This window comes from Haplochromis burtoni, unplaced genomic scaffold, assembly GCF_018398535.1.
Source record: "Haplochromis burtoni strain Fernald_Lab_line unplaced genomic scaffold, NCSU_Asbu1 Contig_305, whole genome shotgun sequence".
Taxonomy (NCBI): Eukaryota; Metazoa; Chordata; class Actinopteri; order Cichliformes; family Cichlidae; genus Haplochromis; species Haplochromis burtoni.
In genome coordinates, this window is record NW_024582666.1 from 353914 (window position 1) to 374200 (window position 20287).

General features: G+C 40.2%; 1 protein-coding gene across 3 annotated transcripts in view; it reads right to left on the reverse strand.

Moving 5' to 3' along the window:
* The window catches only part of pvrl2l (PVR cell adhesion molecule related 2 like), a 319332-nt gene that overhangs the window by 134314 nt on the left and 164731 nt on the right, over nt 1-20287 (reverse strand). Inside the window, exon 7 of one of the 3 annotated variants that reach the window (XM_005941204.3) lies at nt 3528-11118. The exons of the other annotated variants lie outside the window; for them this stretch is intronic. Coding sequence (XP_005941266.1) covers nt 10487-11118 — 632 coding nt within the window. The 3' untranslated portion in view covers nt 3528-10486. Of the gene's footprint in view, nt 1-3527; nt 11119-20287 lie in introns of those variants that run through there. 3 annotated transcript variants of the gene reach the window in all.

Sequence of the window (20287 nt, forward strand, 5' to 3'; positions counted from 1 at the left end):
GCTTCCATGTAGTTCTATTTGTTAAAGGAATTAAAAATGTCACTGAAATGTGTTGCATGCACTTTAAATTGGATTAATGAGAATCCTGTTAAAACATGTTGTTCAGAAAAGATTACATTTTAAGGGTTTCGTCTTCTCTCAAACAATAACATGGCAACAAATAAAAGATCAATCATCATTTAAGAATATAGAACTGTTTTCTATATGATGTGTATGCTGTCAATAATAAGTAAACAAGTTAAGGTTCTGGCGTCAGGTTTCAAAACCTGTAAAACTTATTTGGCTCTGTACAGTCAGATGTGAGGAGAAGCTCACATGTTTTTGCTCCTGTAATGAAAACTCCAGTGAACACTAGAAATAATGTCAAACCTGTTATAAGCGAAAACAAATCTATACTCAGGACTCCGTGCTGATCCTTGGGCAGCTAGAAGTACACAGACTGACTCACTTTTGGGGTATATTTTATTTAGTGCCATATTTTATATAGAAAATCAAATCTAAAAGGCTTATTTATGAGATTTCAGCCAATATTAAGGAATCTTAAGGCAAGTAACAACTTTACTACTAAAACATTTATATATCCTTCCAGTCACACCTTTGGAAAACACGATCAAATTAAGTTCTGACTAAATTATTTTACCCCGTCCAAAACATCACTTCTTGAGAGCTAATATTCTGAAAGTCAACTTCTGCAATATCTGATCAAATCCGTTTGTTTACTGTGAGTGAAGCATTGCCGGTGTTCAGAATCAACTTTTCTGCTCTGCTTGTTTCTTTTCTAGCAATGACTCTGTGATCCCATTTAAAACGTAAATCACAATTAACAGCAGAACACCTTTAATCTCCTTATTATCTAGAGGCCAAGCACTCTCAGTGCAAGAGTCCAATTGTATCTGCTCCATTTATTACTGTTATTTAAGTGTTTTTCCTGTTCCTGGCTTGATATGGAAACATCTTTGCTGTAGAATCTTCTGCCTTATCAGCACCTATTGAACTGGTGAGAAGCACTTTGTTATGTAGTTGTTCACAAAATCACCTGTAACACCACTGGTTATTGAGACCAACCGATGAGCTGAAGGAACATTTTCAAAACTTAAAGTTCAAACAGGGAGTTTGCTTTGATTTCACCTCTTTTGTTCTTATCTTCTTATCTTATCTTATCTTATCTGTTTGATCTTCAAATCAGGAAACACACATTTAAAACTACATATGCTGCATTAAAGTGCTCTATACTGTATATTAGGTTCAAGGCTTCTCATTTCTCAGTGTCTCTGATCACTTCTTTATGCTGTGATTGTAGCTCTAGCGCACTTCCTGAAGCATTTCCTGCCAAACTGTATTAGAGTTAAAAAAAAAATGCTTCCCAACAGTGAATTGGGATTCTATCATGAATGAGAGGCAGAAATCCACCAAATAGATCTCTTATAAAGATATACCAGCTTCTTCTGCATGAGTCCCAGTGTATGTTTGGGGCAGTCACTTGGGGGAAAAAAGTATTTTATTAAAACGTAATAATCTAAAAAATAACCCATAGCAGAAATAATTTGTAATCATAGTTTTAACCAGGATGTGTCATTGACCAGTTAATCCAAAACCCCATTATGAAACCAAGAAAATATTGCCAAACCAACTACAATCTAAAACAGAATGAAACCCACTAAAATAAAACCATGACCCTGACCAAGCAATGTCTTTGATTCTAAGGGATATACTTAGAAGCCAGTACCAGGTTTTACCCCCTACCTTAAATCTTCCTGGTCATGATGCCTAAAATTTCAAGGTGCTTGAAATATTCCTCAGATTTTTGTCTACATTGGCATGATAGTATAAAGCAGCTGCTGCAGATTTTCACATCCATGCCACGTCCAAATGTGCACTATTGGATTGAGATCTGATGACTTTGGAGGCTATTTGAGTTACAGTGAACTCATTGTAATGTACAAGAAACCAATTTGAGATGATTTGAGCGTTGCAATATGGTATGTTATCCTGCTGGATTTAGCCATCAAAAGATGAACACTTTGTGGTCATAAAGGGACAGAAATGGTTAGCAACAATACTAAGGTAGACTGTTGTGTTTAAGCAATATTCATTTGGTACTCAGGGGTAAAATATAAACCCAAAAAAATATTCCCCACCATTACACCACAATCAGCAGCCTGAATTGCTGATATATGTCAGGCTGGATCCTTGCTTTCAAGATGTTTGTGCCAAATTCTGACCCTACTGTCTGAATGTTGAAGCAGAAATCCATTCGACTTACCAGACCTGGCAATGTTGTCCATCTTCTATTGTGAAATATCCATCAAGGGTTAACATGTTGTGCATTAAGATGAGTTTTTCTGCATGGCTTGGTTGTAACAAGTAGTCATGTACTTCAGTTTTTGTTGCTTTCCTTATAGTTCAAAGCAGTCTGGCCATTCTCCTCTGACATCAGCCTGGCTGTTTACTGGGTAGTTCGCCTTTTTTTGGACCATTCCCTGCAAACTCTAGAGACGGTTGCGTGTGAAAATACCACTAGATAAGCAGTTTCCAAAATATGCAGACCTGTGTATTTGGAACCAACAACTTTGCCTTGTTGAAAGCAATTTAAATGCTGAGCATGTTGGCGTGCCCACAGTAAAGTTAAAGCATTCATCTTTATTTTTCATTAGATCATTTTCAAGCTAAATATTTGTAGAAATATATTGGGTTGGCAAACCACAACCACATAGTGATTTCACTATTAGAGAATGCATCTCTGCAGACAGATGGAGAAAACCTGTAACCAGCAGATCATGAAATCTTAAACTGCCAATAGGATGCTGAAATCCAGAATGTAAAATCTGATACCATTACCAGCTCTCTTGTTTTACACAAGTGCGTCATTCTCAGTTGGAGCACATTTTGGGTTTTGAGGATGTTTTGGTTAAACGCTTCTCATTTGTGCAGTTGCCAAATCACAGTGCTTGGAGCCTTTAAAAGCACGATACTGAGTCATTCGAAGATCTGAGAGATTCATCCCTTAGCATCAATTTTGCATTTAGGATTAATGAGAAATCCAAAGATATATTTAGGTTCACAAGGAGTTAAAGGCTGCTTTACATCAAAAACTAGCAAAGTGATGTCAGCGCTTTGGGCATGATGTTTTTTGGTTGGCACAACATAAAATCAGAACTGTTTTCCACACAAGTTGAAACATTAGAGAGGCTTTTGATTCAAAGCAAAGCAAAGCAAAGAGATTATAAGGGTCATTCAGGCAGGGGGAAATAAAAGTTTGAATATTTTTCACCGAAAAGATGAATGATTAAAAATGGCTTTATTAGGGCAATGGATAAAAAGCTTACAGAGTTCTCTTTGTCTGAACATCAATGTAAAGGTCACCATCAAAGAAAAGGTTTAGCAGTTGATACATTGCCATGTTCATTCTAAATCAAGTGAAAGAGTTGGCTCTCTTGCAACACAAGGGTCTATTTTGATCCAGTTCATTAAAGAAACGCTCCCTGAATCTTTAGTGTATTGAGATTTCTTTCTTTTCTTTTTTTTTGTTGAAAATCATTGAATAGAAGATAACTCTTTACCCTGATGAGAAGAAGGAATGCAGAGCAGTACTTAAGCTGAAGAGCTTTGTGAAGCCATGATGTCTTGAGGAGAGACAAGGACAAAAAAACATTTGTCCACTGTCAAGGAAACTTGACAGTTAAAGTACTAGTTCTGCTATTAACTCTGATGAGACAAGAAAACAGACAAGAAAAAAGGCCCAAACCATTTTTAACTGTGGAAAGTAAGTGTGTAACTCAGGAGTGTAGCTGAACAACTCCTGTTTTTAACATTTTTCAGATCACTGGTTTGGTTTAATGGCTTGCAAATGTACTCTTTTGATTCTCCCAATATTTTCAACAAAAACATTAGCAAACAGGAATGTTAGGAAATGAATAAGCAGTGAAAAAAAAGCTTTACCAATTAAGCCAAATGTTTAAAATTAATCTGCAGCAGATGATGTGCAGAAGAACATGTGCAAAGATATCTTATACAGCAGCGATTCTGAATTGGAGTTATTTTTGCTGAGGTCAAGAGGTGCCCAAAATATTGTGGAAAAGTTCAGCAAACTCTAAACAATGTATCTAAATATATGTGTGTTTGAGATTGTGTTGAGTCGAGTCACTATCAAAACTAGTTAGAGACCACAAAAAACAACATGGATACAAAAGGAAAAATGCAGAGTTTCTTGAATGAGCACTTCAACTCATCTTGCGGGGCTGTGTGTGTGTGAAAAAATGAGAGAAATACGTGAAGTGATTCATCTCAATCTATTGAAGATTTCCCGCATGCAAAAACACAAGTGAAAAAGCTTTCATTTGAAATGAATAGCCATTCATATGAGTGCACATCTCCAGAACCTGAAATAACCTGGATGAAAAAAAAAGCCATGACGAATTACATCCCTAAGTATAGCACAGAACACTGCAAGAGCAGCACTGTGGGAGAAGAGGAAGGTATCCGGAGAAGCAGGAAAGCAGGACAGTGCTGCGTTAAGTAAATTGGTTACAGAGCACAATGAGATCTCCTCTAACCAGTGTTGGGAGGAAGAAACTTTATCCACATCTGCCGGAGTCTCAGCTGGCCCGGCAGAGGCTCGGCTTTAACTGGATTAACAAGAAAAGCCAAGCTCAATAACTAATAGGCCTCTTCTTCTTCTCGCTTTACTCTCTTCCCCTCTATCCCCTTCCCTCTCCTTCTCTTTCTGTCTTGCCGTCTTCCTCTTCCTTTAAACCAAAGCAGAGAAAGATAATGCAGAACACTTTTATGCCTTCTACTGAATTAAACATGCCAGGAACAGCTTGTACTGGGTGCTAAAGCAGAAGCAAAGAGAGATGGAATATGAAAAAGGAGAATATATACAATTCCGCCCCTGCACAAGGGTCTCTGGAGGACTGCTGAACATTTCTTTACAATTAAAAAGATCTGTCGCAGATAGACCGCGCTGAGAAAAGCTAAACAGGACAGGCTTTTTTCACTAATTGGCCGGGTTGAAAAGGACTGTCAGTTGTTGTTGGGTGGAAGCTGCCAATCGCCAAGTGGAGAGGTGGCATAGTACTCAGAAAGACTCCTTAGAGACTTCCTACGCACCTCAAGCTTTCATTGTCAGAGCTGTAAATTCCATCTTGCCAATCTCTTATTCCTTTCACACACATTGCCATCTTTGTGCTGCAGCCAACCAATTGGGCTCCACAACCAACAAATCTGCCCATCTCTAACTCCAGGCTTGATGGTGAATAAATGACAGTGTTTCAAATGTTTCTGGTCTCAGGTGGTTTACAAAAAAAACCTGGAGATGTCTTCTCATCCTCTCTGCAGGAGCTGAGGTTTCAGTTGCTGTTCTGTCTCGTCTTTTCTGACTCTCAGTTTCTCTGATCTGAGAAGAAAAAGTCCTCCTTGCTCTCTCCTCACTCCAGGCCTATTTGGCATTCCCCAGGCGGAGCATTGAGCTACCACCCTCATTCTCGATCCTCCCCTCCCTTCATTCCAGTCTCTTTCCCTCCGACAGAGCCAAGTGACCTGTTACAGTGTGCTTTGCTTAGCTTGTGTGCCGCACACACAGCAGCAAGGACGAGACTTTACAGGGGTTGCATTCAGGACCACAACCTCCCAGAGCACGCACCATGTGAGTCAGGGTGGCAAACAAAAGCTCAGAAGAGGACATTTGTAACAAGCATGGCCCCATTTCCAACTCACCGGAAAGGCCAAGAGTAGTCCGATTCACTTAATATAAAAAAGTCATATTAGCATATTTTTAAATCATATACAGTAAATCTGAAAACAGAATTTCGATGTGTGATTTTTTTTCTTCTTCTTGTTAAGTTTCTATAAGCAGATGTTCTTGAGGGACGCTACAAAACTTTTTGCATCCTGTATAAAATTTTGATGTGTTTCTGGATGATGGAAAAGCACCTAGTATTGGAAGGTGCGAAATCAAACAGAATGCATTATTAGAACTGACATTTTTGGAGGTTGTCTGACTTGAACTGCAATTGCAAATCTTCCAGGTGAAAATGCAGTGGTCTTTTCTCATTTCTTCATTTTGTTCCTGTTCGCCTGCCTTTTTTTCCCCCCCTGCCTGTGTATTGTGCAGGTTCCAGAAATGAATCTTAAGAAGCGAGAAGGCTTACAGGAGAAGATGCCAGATAAGATGCACGGGTGTATCTTTTGTGAAAGTCTTTTTAACTGTGATGTATAAAAACAGGTGCAACATGGAGCTGGAAAACACAAACCATGTTTCTTTTGTTTTTGTAAGTTGTCTTATTTAACTGATATAAACTTTTAAAATGAAGCTAGTTTGTCCAGTTTCAATATATGCCAAATGCCTCAACTCGTCTCTCCTCTGGTCTCTTCCTTGTCTTCTTTGCTTGCATCTAAGGTGTCTAAGGTATGAAGAGAGGAGGTGAGGAAAGTAATTAAGCATGTTACCTAAGGATGTAATCTTGCCTCTTCCTGCAAGCTTAGGTTTGGTTAATAAGTCTGCACAAAAAGTGATTACTGTATAAATAAATGTCTTTCTAATGCACAATGTCCCTTGATCAGTAACAGTTTACAAAAGTGTCATTTTAGTCACATTTTCCTCACTTCTTTGCATGCACATGCTGTTAGAATCAAAACCGTTAGAATATGTTTAAATAAAAGGTCTAAATCCAGAGGTCTGTGGATTGAAAGCCATTATCCAAATACAAATCCCACATTAATGCCAGCTTTAAATGGGGCATTGTGCTGCATGGCAAGCAAAAGTATTACATGCTGTGTAAGCAGATGTAACAATGTGCAAAAGTATGAACTTAAAGGACACTGTTGTAACACATAGAGCGTACTGCTCCTTAAAATGGCAAAACCTGTGGGTCCTGTGGCCCGTCTGTTAAAGAGGCTAAATATCCAGAGCAGGTGCACTGCACTACATTGTGCTGTGAAATGTGCTGAGTTCTAAGAAAACCCTAAAAGAGTTGTGAGAGTCTGATATTTATAGTCTAATAAGACAGCTCTGCTTAATTAATTACCAGTTTTTCCACAGGGAATTATCTCAGAAAGATTTTCTTTTATTGAAAATGGGTTGTGCAAAAACAAAAGTTATGAATGATGATGAGTTTTCTCACTAAGGGTGCATCCATGGTACAAGACTCCGGGACTAATTAGGCGCAAAGTTGTGATCACAGTCAACTGTTTAAAATTATGGCGCTGTGAGAACCCCTAAGAGAAAAGATGCGTCGAGGCATGCATTGGCCAAATTGAGGGTAAATATGCTGGAGGGGGATGAAAGCGGGTGCCTCCAAAAAAGTTTCATTTTCAGGGTGAAAATCATTAACACATTATACAGTAAAAAAGGAGGAGGAGGGGCTTATTTTCACTTGGAAAATACAGAAATGCATTAAAAAAATATCTCTAAGTACTGAATAAGATACATTAGACGATACAGTGTATCTGAAGCATGACAATCAGAAAATGACTTTTTCATATTTTGGAGTTCCAGAGTTTAAAAGTAAGGACCTTGGAGCATGCATGCACCCGACGGAGTAGAAAATACACTTAAATACTTAAACCCAAACTTCTCTCCAGGGATACAATAAACAAGTCCTACTACATGTAGTACATGTGACAACCAAAAGAACACTATGGCTGCTTCTGAGATTAATTGGCAACTTGTCAAAACACACTGTGAGGCTTCATGAAATGTCTGCACTGAAATGCTTTGTAACATAGCAGATAGGACTGTCTCAATTACAGAACAACAGATTGCACAGCGCATAATGTTCAACAACAATCAACAACAAGGGACCTGCTCAGGACTTGGGTGGGAGTAGAGCTGATACAGTCTTCTTAAAAACACACGCACACGCACACACCAAAAAAAATCAATAAGGTTTTGACTTTTAAATATCTCTGCTTTCATTTCACAAACAAGTCCATGTTCAGATCTACAACCCACAGATATTCCATGTTGGGCAATAATGTCTTCGTTATTCATGACAAAATACTCTTACAAAGCACTTAGACATAAAAAATAATCATAATGAAATACGATAGATTTACAATGTAAATTTGAAAAATAACTTTCTATAAACGGTCCGCGCTCTAAATGTACTGACTGCTCCGTGATTAACTATAATCACATTCCTTAAAGATTCCCTTTTTTTCATAAATATTTCTAAAATACTCTATAGTGTAAATGACTGTTAATACCAAACTTTTTTTCATTTCTGGATTTACTGACTGTACTCTCAGCTGCAAAACAAACACCACCCAATCAAACACAGCACATCTATAGTAATTCAGTGCGTGTTTGTGATGTAGCATAGGGAGCTTGAAAAGCAGAAGATGTGCTCAGTTCAGCTGCTGAAGCATCTAGGCACCACTCCTCTATTACGCTTTAACTGTGTCCTTGTTGGCTGTCGTTGCATCTCAAAAGACGTCTGTCTGAGCTGTAAGATTTCCCTGCCCAGATCTTCCAAGTGTGCCATCGCAAGCAGTTTGGCATAATAAAGACAAGTGATTCAAGACTTAATTAAAAAAAACACACACATACACACAAAAGACCATTTGGATGTCTAACAATAAAAATATGAGCAGGAAAAACCTTTGAATCAATAAGGCAAAAATGTTCCAACAATATATGAGCTCAGTGTCAGTTTCCAATTCTTGTTATGTCTTAACAAATATGTTGGAAAAAATCCATTCTACCAACAGTTCAGAGGAGTACCTTAATAAAACAAAATCAAACAAAAATCATGAAAATATGTAACCTTTTCCAATGCATATTTGCACGTTCAAGAAATTCCCCGGCACTATTATCTTCCGGAAAAGTGAAGCATCTGCGCCCCGTCAACAGATGGGTCACTTATTTTAACCAGACATGTACCACTACCTGTACTTCTGCAGTGGACAAGAAACAAAGGCTTGAGAGTTTAGGATTTAATTTTGAATGTTTTCACATCCTCTCTTGAAATATATCTTGGACTGTGTCTTTCTGTCCAATCAGAGCGCCGAACACGGAATAATCCGCTACATGGCGTAAGAACATTCGGCGGGACATGGAAAATGAATACATGAAATACAGCAGCCCCCAACAAAGCCGGTGAATATTTTGCCTCATTGAATGCGACCCAGATAGGAATATAAATACAAGTTATCCACTTCTCCCTGCACACAGTCATTGCGGCAGTCTAAGCCGCCCATTATGTAAATAAAGAAAGCCCAGAATGAGAGGGAGAGATGTAATGTGTGTGGGACAGAGTGAAAGGACAATATACAAATCGCTTAGAATTCATGTGGAACAGAACGAGATGGCGTGGATAGAAAAGGGGGGAAATAAAGATGGCGATAACACGGAGAAAACAAAACTGGAAAGGGAAAAAGTTGAGTCGGAAACAAATAATCTTTTTTAAATTCATTAAATGAGTCATTACCGATCCAATGTGGAACTGTGTGAAACCCCCGAGTGTGTCGGTGCATCTTTTCCTTAGCGAGATCAACACCATTACACAACAGTAACAACAACAACTAGAACAACAACAACAACAATAACAACAACTGTGCTATCGTGAGACGGCGCCCAATATATAGATGATGCACATCATTAACACCACAGCCAGCCACACATTAGCACATACTGTTAAGTCTGTTATGTTACTCAGTTTGGTGGCTCTCGCTTCAGCGGCACCCATCAGGAAACCATGTGGTGTCGCGGGGTGCAGCGGGAACCCGGAGTCACAGTAAGCCCAAACAAAGTCGTCTCTGGGATTAACAGAAACAAGTTTGGCCTTTTCAAGTTTCGAAATGCCTCGAGTGAAGTCAGAAGAGCTGGCATCTTCATCGCGTCAGCAAGATCCACAGAAGCCTTTCGGACAGTTTAACACAGAGTTCAACGTGATGACGATTTTTATTTTCTTTTGAAGCAGAAAGGCGAGTTTTGGATAGTGGTGATTTTTTCTTAAGTGATTATGGTGCTTCAGATTTTGCTGATTACATTTTCTGGTAAGGTATAAAATACAAACAGTTTAGTCACTCAGCACATAATCACACAGCAAAGCTGAAGAAACAAGAACGTAGCAATAAGCAGCATTGCGTCAGAGTTACTGTAGCTTTTTTTGCTCTTGGCAGTATTTTTTTATTCCCGTGACACTGAATCCAATCTTCTCCATGACACAGTTAAACACAGTCACATATTCAGCCACAGTGCACTATTTCCACTGCAAGTCCTCCTTTATCAGCCTAACAACAACTTTTTATTATTTTTCGCTAAATCCACCTTTCATCAAAGTATACGGTCACTGTCAGGCTGAGAGGATATAACTGATGGCAGATCTTTAATCAGGTTGAATGATAAGCAGGCAGGTGTCTAGCTAATGGAGGTGATGCTGATTTGTTTAGAGGTGAAAGGGGCTGGCTCGGATGCACCACTTCCTCCACTACATCTCCTTTCCTTATCTTCAGCCTTTGCCGTTTCCATCCGTCCCCTTCTTCCTCAGACGTAAATGGCAGTCCGGGAAATAACAGAGCCGTCTCTCTGAGACTCCATGTCGTCGTCCAGGTACACATCCATTTCTTCGCCAGCGTGGCCTCGGTGGACGTGATAGGCTGGAGGCAGAATGTTTCCGCCTCCGCCCGCTCCTCCAAATCTGTCGTATCGCTCCTCTTCTTCCTCCATGCTGTCATCGAGGTCAAACTTCCTCCTCTCAGCTTCATCCATCTCACTGCTAAGAAGGATGTCATGGGCAGTAGGAGCGTTGCCGGTTGAGGCGTGGTGGAGATGATGATGGTGGTAGTCGTTGGCCTTTTCTGTTAGAGTTCCCGTGGCATCGCAGCCCTCCCGATACGTGTAGATGGGCCCGTTGTTGTTTGTGCCAGTCCCATTCTTGCTGCTGTTGTTACCGGAGTTGCTGAAGAGCAGACGGGCTTTGTTGCCATAGTCTCCGCCATTGCTTCCACCGCTGCCTGTTGCAATGGAGTCCCCACTGCTGGGGTACCCGCGCCTCTGCTGCCGGCGGCTGCGGGTCAGGAGGACGGCAATGAGCGCAACAACCAATAGCAGAGCCAGAAGGGAGCCGATCACTGCGCCTGCCACTACACCGGCACTGGATGGATCCTCCAAGGCTTCTGCAGAGGGGATGAAGGGGTTGGAAGGAGGGATGGAAAAATGGGTGGAGGAAAAGAAAAATGAAGGAAATGACGGCTGTTTTGGAGGAGGTATTGACAGTTCTTCTCTTATTGTGAGTGTGCTGTAGTGATAGGAGTAGTGTCTTCTTCTACGTGTGTTACAATCCTCTTACAAGTGTGTGGTAATGTTCTTCTCAGTGTAATCCCTTAGTGAGGGTGCAGTCAGTCATTGCTGGGATCAGGCTGAATGGGACTCATTCATTCTCTCCCAGAGGCTTGTTGTGCTGCATTTTGCAGACATTTTGCTCTATATGCATTTCAGTCCAGCTGCTGGCACTTCAGTTTTTGCCGCCCTTCCCCCCTTTGCCAGCTGGGGCAAAGCCTTTACTACTGAGATGATCCTTGGTTCTATACTTCATGTTGGTGTGAGCCAGGTTTGCCTCTCCACACGTTTCAGTTGAAGATTGAAACAAAAATGAGAGAAGGATTTAGAAAAAAAGCGGTTTATTTCGAGTATTGTGCCGACTTTGCCGCAGGTTAGAGGTTTAGAGCCAGCAGAGTCACACAGACAGACACACAGAGACAGATACACAGGACAGACAGGCAGAGGAGTTACTTGGAAAGGGTTAAATAAGAGCACAGTCATTACTGTTAAGTGCCACAATGCTTAATCCCTTCTATATTTACCCTCTCTTTCTTTCCTACTCTCAATTAAAACCCCTCCTTATTCCTTTCCTTCCTGCTTATCATCCCATCCTCTGCTTGAACCGCGTCCTTCGTCTGCCTCCATTATTGGTCAGCTAGTCAAACCACAGGGAGAACGATCGCCCGCTGTCAACCCAGGACCAAATCCAGATCTCACTGATCAGCAGCACACGAAGGTAAAAGGTTCACACTGTGGAGCAAGACTCCTACCAGGACATGTTTAAAAGGATTCTATGTAGGAGTATAAGAGAGAGAAAAATGGGTAGGATTTGTACGGAAAGATTCACGCTGGGCTAAAAAGTGGAGAGAGAGAAAGTCTCAAACCAGGAAAGGAGAAGTGTTGAGTATTAGTGCAAAACTGCACAAGGCCAGCTAATATGTTTCTCTTTTCTTTTTTAATTTCTTGTCTGCGAATCACATTCAGATATTTCTTTGGGGTGCAGCAAGGGCAGCGAAACGTGGAACAGCAGGGGAATCTGAGCCCCTTCCTGTTTTATGCAAATAACAGCAATGTACTGCCAGCACTCCTGGCAAACACAGCAGTGAATGCCAATCAAACAATCTGAGGTTGGCTGAAATGATCATTGTGTGGGGTTACATGCCAGGGCAGCGCCACTGAGGCAGTGACGTTCTTTTTTCTTTCAGTGAAATCACATTGGACATCAAATAATGATGTGTATGGAGCTAGCGAGCAGGAGTTCTGCTAACAAAACCAGTGGGGGGATGTCACTATAAGTGAGCCTGGATAGAGAGCCTGTGATTCATACAAATTGTTCATTCTGATGGTGTAGGAGAAAAAAGAGTGGAGATAAAAGCAGAGAGGAATTGAGCAAGAGGAGAGAAAAAGGACTAGGAAGAGTGTTTGGGAGAGAGACAGAGAAGAGCAGACAAGAGGGGAAGGGAGATAAAAGGAGAGGTCTCAGTTTGATTTCAAACACACTTGCTCTGGTCTCACATGGGGATGCATTAGGGTTATGCCAGGGTGAGACAGACGGGTTGGGCGAATGAGGCGGGGCTCTTGGGACAGGATATGATGTCTAAATTAGGGGACAGTGTCTGGTAATATCCAATTGAAGTGACAGAAGGCATTAAGGATGATGAATCCAACTTTCCCTGTCCTAGTTTCCTCTCTCTTTGCAAACTTACAGATTGGCATGGAAACACAACATGTGGGCCAAAGTGTTATTTATATTTATTGTGCCATTTATATTTTAAGCATTAGTGGCATTTATCAAGTGCCTGAGTGAGAGACAGCTGAATAATGGCCTTTTGTGGAAGGTCTTTGGTGGCTGCCGTCCTTCTGTTAATCAAGTGCTTAAAAATCTATTATTCTGTATAGGCTATAAAGAACAATGCTCCTACAAAGGCCCATTAGAGCTGGCATGTTCATTTTTCATTAAGTCTGAGGTCACATGCAGGAGCAGCGTGATTATCTTTCCAATTTTCTCTCGAAGTCCATAGCTAAGGGGTGGTGGCTGATATTTAAACAGCAATGATCTCGTGGATGGGAACTTTGTTGCTTGTTTGACAGCCGGATGCCAGTCGTCTTGTTCTTTTTTGCCCTTTTCAGACAGGATATGTAAAACTGCTGGCTTCATCAATCTGTTAAAGCGGTGACATTCTGTCATTCGGACATAAATCATGTTGATGTTTTGCACTTCATTCAGCACTTGTACTCACTATTAAGCGTTGTCAGCAGCGACTCTGGTAAAGTGTAGCCACACTTTTGAATGTTTAATTCTCTTCAAAGCTGTCACTTGAGCCTGTGCATGTGTGCGCTGAAGAGATGAGTTGCCCTGATCCTTGTATGCAAGACAGAGATCGCTCTTCTTGATTTGGGACTGGGAAAATGCATCACAATGCACGTGACCATGCCTTAATTTTATTTGGTGAGATAATGTGCTATTATTTGCTTGTTGTGCTTGTTAGTGGCATTCTCCAGTAAGATAAGCAATTCCCTAGTCACGGTGTTTGTTCAGATGTGTGTAAATGTAGAGAGCGATATGTAAATTTTACTATGCGGGGCCGCTTTTACAGAAAACGAACAGCTCATTAAGACATGAAGCCAACACACATAATTTTGCTGTCAGATTAATGAAAAGGACTAAATGTCTGAAAGGTCATTTTGAGTAGGGGAGCAGGTTCAACTTAATGAACACACTTAAAACCAGCTGTCAGTGAACCACGGGGAATTTTTGGCAGGAAAAGCCAAGCAACATTTCTTTTTTTTAGAGGTTAATATATAATTATATATTATACATTTTACAATTTTTTATATATTTTTTTGGAAATTTCTCTGTGGCTTGTTTGACTTAAAAATGGGATGGACTGTGTTAAAAAACCTTGTAGGAGATGATTAATCTTCACACAGAACCAAAGGGCGGCCCACAGACCTGTATGAAAATCACCATGCAGGTTTTTAAACTCCCATTTTCAAGCTGTGAGTTTGCCATTTTGGCCTTTGCCCTCTTGGTTGTTGTCACATGATGAGCAAGCAGTGGATCACTCACTGACTAACCAAGGAAATGATCATCAGATAAGATAAGATAAGTGTTTGGGATGACAAAGTAATAAGGAATGTGTTTAGTGATAGACGAAGTGAAGTGGGAAGCACAGAGATCCCTTTAGGCATATTTTGGACCTCTGGTTGCAGCTGCGGTGAATCTGACTTCATGTTAGCTTAGTTAGACATGAAGATCCCTACCACACATGAGTCCTGAAATTACTATGAGGTGGAGAGGAAACGACCAGATGATTAACTCATTCACTGCCATTGACGTCTATAGCCGTCAATTGCAGTGAATGAGTCAATGGGTTTAACTCATTCACTGCCAATGGCTGGCAGTGAATGAGTTAATGTGACTGGATCTTGACACAATACTGTACGTTTTTCTTCAAAAAGTCAAGTTTAGATTCCTCGATAGACAAGTTTTATACATGGACTTTTTAACTTACTATCAGATTTAACTTTTTGTTGCTATAACATAGCACATTTATGCTGGACAGAGCATGGTAAATTGGTAGAAGTGACAGGTGAATCACTAGGATAAGTACATTTGATTTCATAAAGACACCAGGATAGTGAATGGCTTATAAAAATGGTAGAAGTGTATTTATCTTTAATGTTAATTTATCAGATTTAGTGTTTCTCCAGGCACTGTCTGAAATCATTTTGCATGATCTGAAACACTAATGGATCCCATCAGCTCTGACAAAAAACGTGCCAGATGTATGATCAACATGACTGTCAAATTCTTGTCAACTGCCTTATGAGATGCTTTAGTAAACACTTCTCTGCAAGCATATTTCCTCCCAAAAAAGTGGAAAATAGCAAAGACCGTTAGCTAGAAAATAGGCCATGCTTGTCATCCTTATTTCTCATCAACAGAGGCAGCCTGCCTGCATTAAGAAGCACAGTGATAAATGTCATAGAGAGAGGCAGGGGGGCTTATATCAGTCTCTGTATTAGTGTCATGTACATGGAGGAGATTAAGGAAGGGGGAGAGTAAAGGAAAGAGAGAGAGAAAACCATGAAAACTACCCATTGCTACTCAGTTACACTCACTGCAGTAGGGATAATCTAAATGAGAAGATTTAGGATGTGAGGAGGCAAGGTGGAAAGAGTTAGAAGGGCTGAGCGAGAGAGACAAACAGAGGGAGGGGGGGGAAATGGTGTAAGGCGTATGAAAGTAGTAGAAACTTAATAACCTTTCATGAATCTCCTTCACCACACCTCTCCTTCCTTTCTCCTTGTTTTGATTCTCAGAACTGAAGGCTCCACTCATACAGCACGAGCCAGAGGCCATCACTGTTGAAGCTCCACAGCAAGGAGTGATTCTAATTAAAAGCAGCTTTTGGTCAAGGACATGTAAAAGCGCATCCATGAATATACCCCAAAAACCCTAACAGCCTCCCAAAAAAGGCAAAACAAAAATGAGCAAAACCATTGTCAGTGACAGAGCATCTGTCTGACATTTGGGTTTTTTTCCACTAAGTGATTCCTGCTGAATTGTGGGAAATGTTGATGCAAGTTGATGAAGAATTTGAAGAAATTCACATATGACTAAATTCAGATTGCAAAAAGTCAAATGGGTACCCAGATTAGGACCACATACAGAAGTACCAGCTTTTTATTTTTCTGAATTCTTTAATCAAACAGAGTTCCTCTGCTCTCATAGAGTTGCTCACACTTTCTGATGATCTTTTAATCATGTGCATTTGATTAGCAGCACTTGGTTGCTATCTGGAATCAGCAAGGGTGTATTTAGTTTTTGCAGAGATCTACGGTGGCCCTGGGAGGCCAAACGGACTGCAACTTAAGAAAACACCAGCAATAAGAAAAACACTCCAAAAGCACACAAAATACAACGGAAATAGGAAAAACAAAAACGGAAATAGGAAAAAAAGATTTCCAAAAGCACAAGGGAAGTGTTTCTGGGGAGACAATAACCCGGCGGACCAGTTGCAGGAACCAAAATATGCTAGGTAAGTGTGTTTTAATCTCATGATTCATATAATACTGATGACGGTTTTTCTGGCTAATAGTCACTTACCTCTCATCTTTTCTTTCCTCACAAAACCGGTAGATCCTCCACTTCTTTCAAGTGTCTCCCAGCACAATTCTTAGCATATTTTGGTTCCTGCAACTGGTCCGTTGGTGTTATTGTCTCCCCAGAAACACTTCCCTTGTGCTTTTGGAAATTCGTTTTTCCTGTTTCCGTTGTGTTTTGTGTGCTTTTGCAGCATTTTTCTTATTGCTGGTGTTTTCTTAAGTTGCAGTCTGTTTTGGCCTTTCAGGGCCACCGTAGAGATCCTTTGAAAAACTAAATCTTTTACATGACTGCAGTAATTATTTTATCTGTAGACCAGTATATGTCTAGAAAATGTAACTCCTACCCAAGTGATATAAACTTTAGATGGTTGAGAAGGTCCAAAAATGCAAGTAATTGCAATGTTAAGGGAAAGTTCACCAGGTCTCCGGAGCTCAGCTGAAGCATTTTCTACAAGACTGCTTCCAAGTTTATCAGAGATAATGCAGAATATATAAAGTGCCTGCTGAATAAATAAGGCGATCTTTAACCTTTGTTATACAAATCTTGGCAAAAAAAATGTAAATGACTTCAAACAACCCAATAAACTGTAGTTAGTGGTTTATAAGGTTACGCTGAAGGCCTGCATAAAACATGGAAACATCACTCTGCTACTAAGTGAAAAGTGGTAAGTGTTCTACACTTTTATAGGGCCTCTTAGCCTTAGCTTAGTACTGCAAAACACTTTTCAGTGTGTTTCTCTCTGACCCATTCACACACCATCACGCCCATTAAGGGCAGAGACGCTGCTGCGCAAACCGTCGGCTTTCCCGGAGCAATTTGAATGCAGTCAGATAAGATGAAGATCTACCAAATGACCATCTTTAGCAACAAAAAGGCCTCTGTGTTTACCCACGATATCCTCTTTTTAAAAACATTTTTTAAACTTTTACTTGAATAGCTTAATGTTAAAAAAAGGCAATATCAACGTAGAAGATGGAAGGTGGAAGAAACTGTCCACTCAGAGGAAACATGTTCAAGAATGCAGAGAACTCCACACAGGGTCCAAAACCTCAAAGCCCTCTTCCTGTGGGGCAACAGTGCTAATCACTGAGTGGGTATCGCCAGTCTGGTTGTCACTTTATTTTTCCAAATTAAAACACGTCCCAAAGGCAAACATCAGGAAGCTCCGCTTTGTAATAAGTTAATGAAAACCTTCTTGTGCTTTAAACACACTTAACCTTTGGTTTATTTTTATTCCCAGAAGAAATTGTAAACACGAGTTTTAGTCAGTTTGTAAACCAAGTCACCGATAAATTATTTTAATTGAAACTAGGTGACCTTCAAACCGTGTTTTGTTGTGCTTTATGAAATTAGTCATGAATAAACAACCCGCGGTTTACTTGTGATTTACTCATGTATAAGCAGTCTGGGAGGCACAAGCTCACAATCATGGCAGAAGTGAGCGGAGGTGGAAGAGGTGAGGGAGACGCTAAATGTTATCATGCTTGGATAATGAGGCCCAGAGGCAGCACGGACTGGAAATCACAGACGTACTGTAGGAAGAGATTTTTAATGTAACCTTTACCACTGACGCAGTAAGCTGAAGGTAAACACTGCTGACTAGGACAAAGGGAAACTTTTAAAGATTGCTCCTGGGATTTGATTGTAAAATTTGGGCAAGTCGACTGGTTAAAATTAAGCATGATTAAAGAGACACACAAGGGTCTGCATGAAGGACTTTAATCAACAATGGCATCTAGCTGACTCTCATCAGCAGTTACTCATGGATGGCAACGCAAACTAACTGAGTTCTTATGAATACGATTACGGCAAACTATACATAGGTGTTTATGTAGCACATACGCAAACCTGATTTACGAGGTACGCTTTAATTGGAAGGCTTGTATAAGTTTACACAGGTAAAACATAGCCAAGTATTTTTTATCTCTCTTATTGTCTGCTTTATACAAACAATCATATAAACATGCACATATAGTGCCCATAAACACACACTACAGCACAATGACCTAGTTTATGCAAACGGCATCTGACTCGTCACGCTTCTGGTCATTTCCTTAAGCATTTCGGTATCACTGTAATTACTTTGTCTCATAATTATCCATTTATTCTGGGGTGCTCTTGTGTTACTTCCTGAAAAACCAGCACCTTCGAGAAAAAACTTCATCTGACAGTGCGAATTTGAATTTCTCTAGCTGCAACCGCTTCAAACAACCTTTCTTTTCTGAATGAATCAGTGAAGGACTTGACTGATTTCGCACACCACGCTTCAAATTCAGACTCACAACAGACATTTTTTTTTTCAAACTGGAGTTTTGTTTTGCAGTGCATCCCTGTGATATATTAAAATCTACTGATGTATAGCTAATTCACAGCAACAGTCATTTCGAAAACGCTTTATAGTGTAAGGTAAAGATCCCAAAATGAAAGAGAGAACACCAACAATCAGACGACCCTCTATGAGACCACCAGCGTATCCAGGCTCAGGGAGGGGCAGCCATCTGTTGTGACTGGTTCGGGGTGAGGGGAGAGAGGGGAGAAAAGAGGAGTACAGAGAGATCAAGGGCAAAACACAAACTGTGGGAGAGAGGTGAGGGAGAAAGGATTGCTCCCCAAGCAGCCTGAGCCTACAGAAGCATACCTAAGGGATAGTTCAGGGTCACCTGATCCAGCCCTAACTATAAGCTTTATCACAAGGGAAAGTGCAGAGGGTGTCCGTCTCCTGAATCCAAATCGAGAGTTGGTTTCACACGACAGGAGCCTGATAGCTGAAAGCTCTGCTTCCCATTGTACTTCTGGAAATTAGGAACCACAAATAAGCCTACAGTCTAAGAGAAGCAACCTATCTGGATACTATAACACTGAGGTCTTTTTGATATTATAGTGTCTGATCATTCAGGACTCTACACGAGGAGAAGAATTTTAAATTCAATTACTGAATTATTAGTATTTTACAGGGAGCCAATAGCCAAGAGAAGATAATATAATGAAATATAATTTCACTTTGCTGTCTAGTCATCTCAGCTAACGCTCAGAAGTGAGAGTGCTATAAAAAAAATCCCCAAATTTCAAACTATTCCCTTTAATATTATCTGATTTGTATGGAGCACAAATTGTGTCAGGAATAAATTAGAGTTTAACCTGGGTGCACGAAGAGTAGTTTGTGCACTAGAATTAATAACACATTCAGAAAATAATAAGTGGCTCCCTGAAGTTAGTAATTGTAGCGTGTAATAATTAACTGAACATTAAATTCAAACACTTTAAACTGCGTTTAAGTGTCTTTGCAGGCCACACATTATTATTTATTAACTAAAGCTCTTAGTGTTTCTCCTTAAGTTACTGGAGTCATCACAACAACCTCTAACTTAATTAGTACCGTTACAGTGACTGTGTAATACTCTCAAAGCATACTTTTACTTTTGCAGACAAAGCTAAAAGGTACAAAAGTTTAATGTTACACAATTCTTTATAGTTTAGAAGGACAATCCTTTAGTGTCTCACTGGGAAATACATGACATTAAGAAAGTAGTAGTGCCATGTTTAATGGGGCTTTGAGTTCGCTTTTATGTCATAGTTTGTGCGCTAATCATTGAAGTTTAATGAAAAACATCCAGGTTGTCTTTTATCATCCACCCACTGTACACAAACACACCGATACATCCAAACACCATCAGTCACACACATACACGTATGTATACTCTGTCAGCGATTAATGCTCTTCATTTCTCTCCCAATCACTCATACATAGAGACAGTAGCACACACATACACATTCACAAATGCACAACCCTCACCAGCAGCTATTAGCAATGAGATACTAAAAGCCTTCAGTGTGTTTCTGTGTCATATCTTGAACTCAGCTGCAGTGGTTGCACACCACACTACACCACACACGCACACACAGACTTTGCT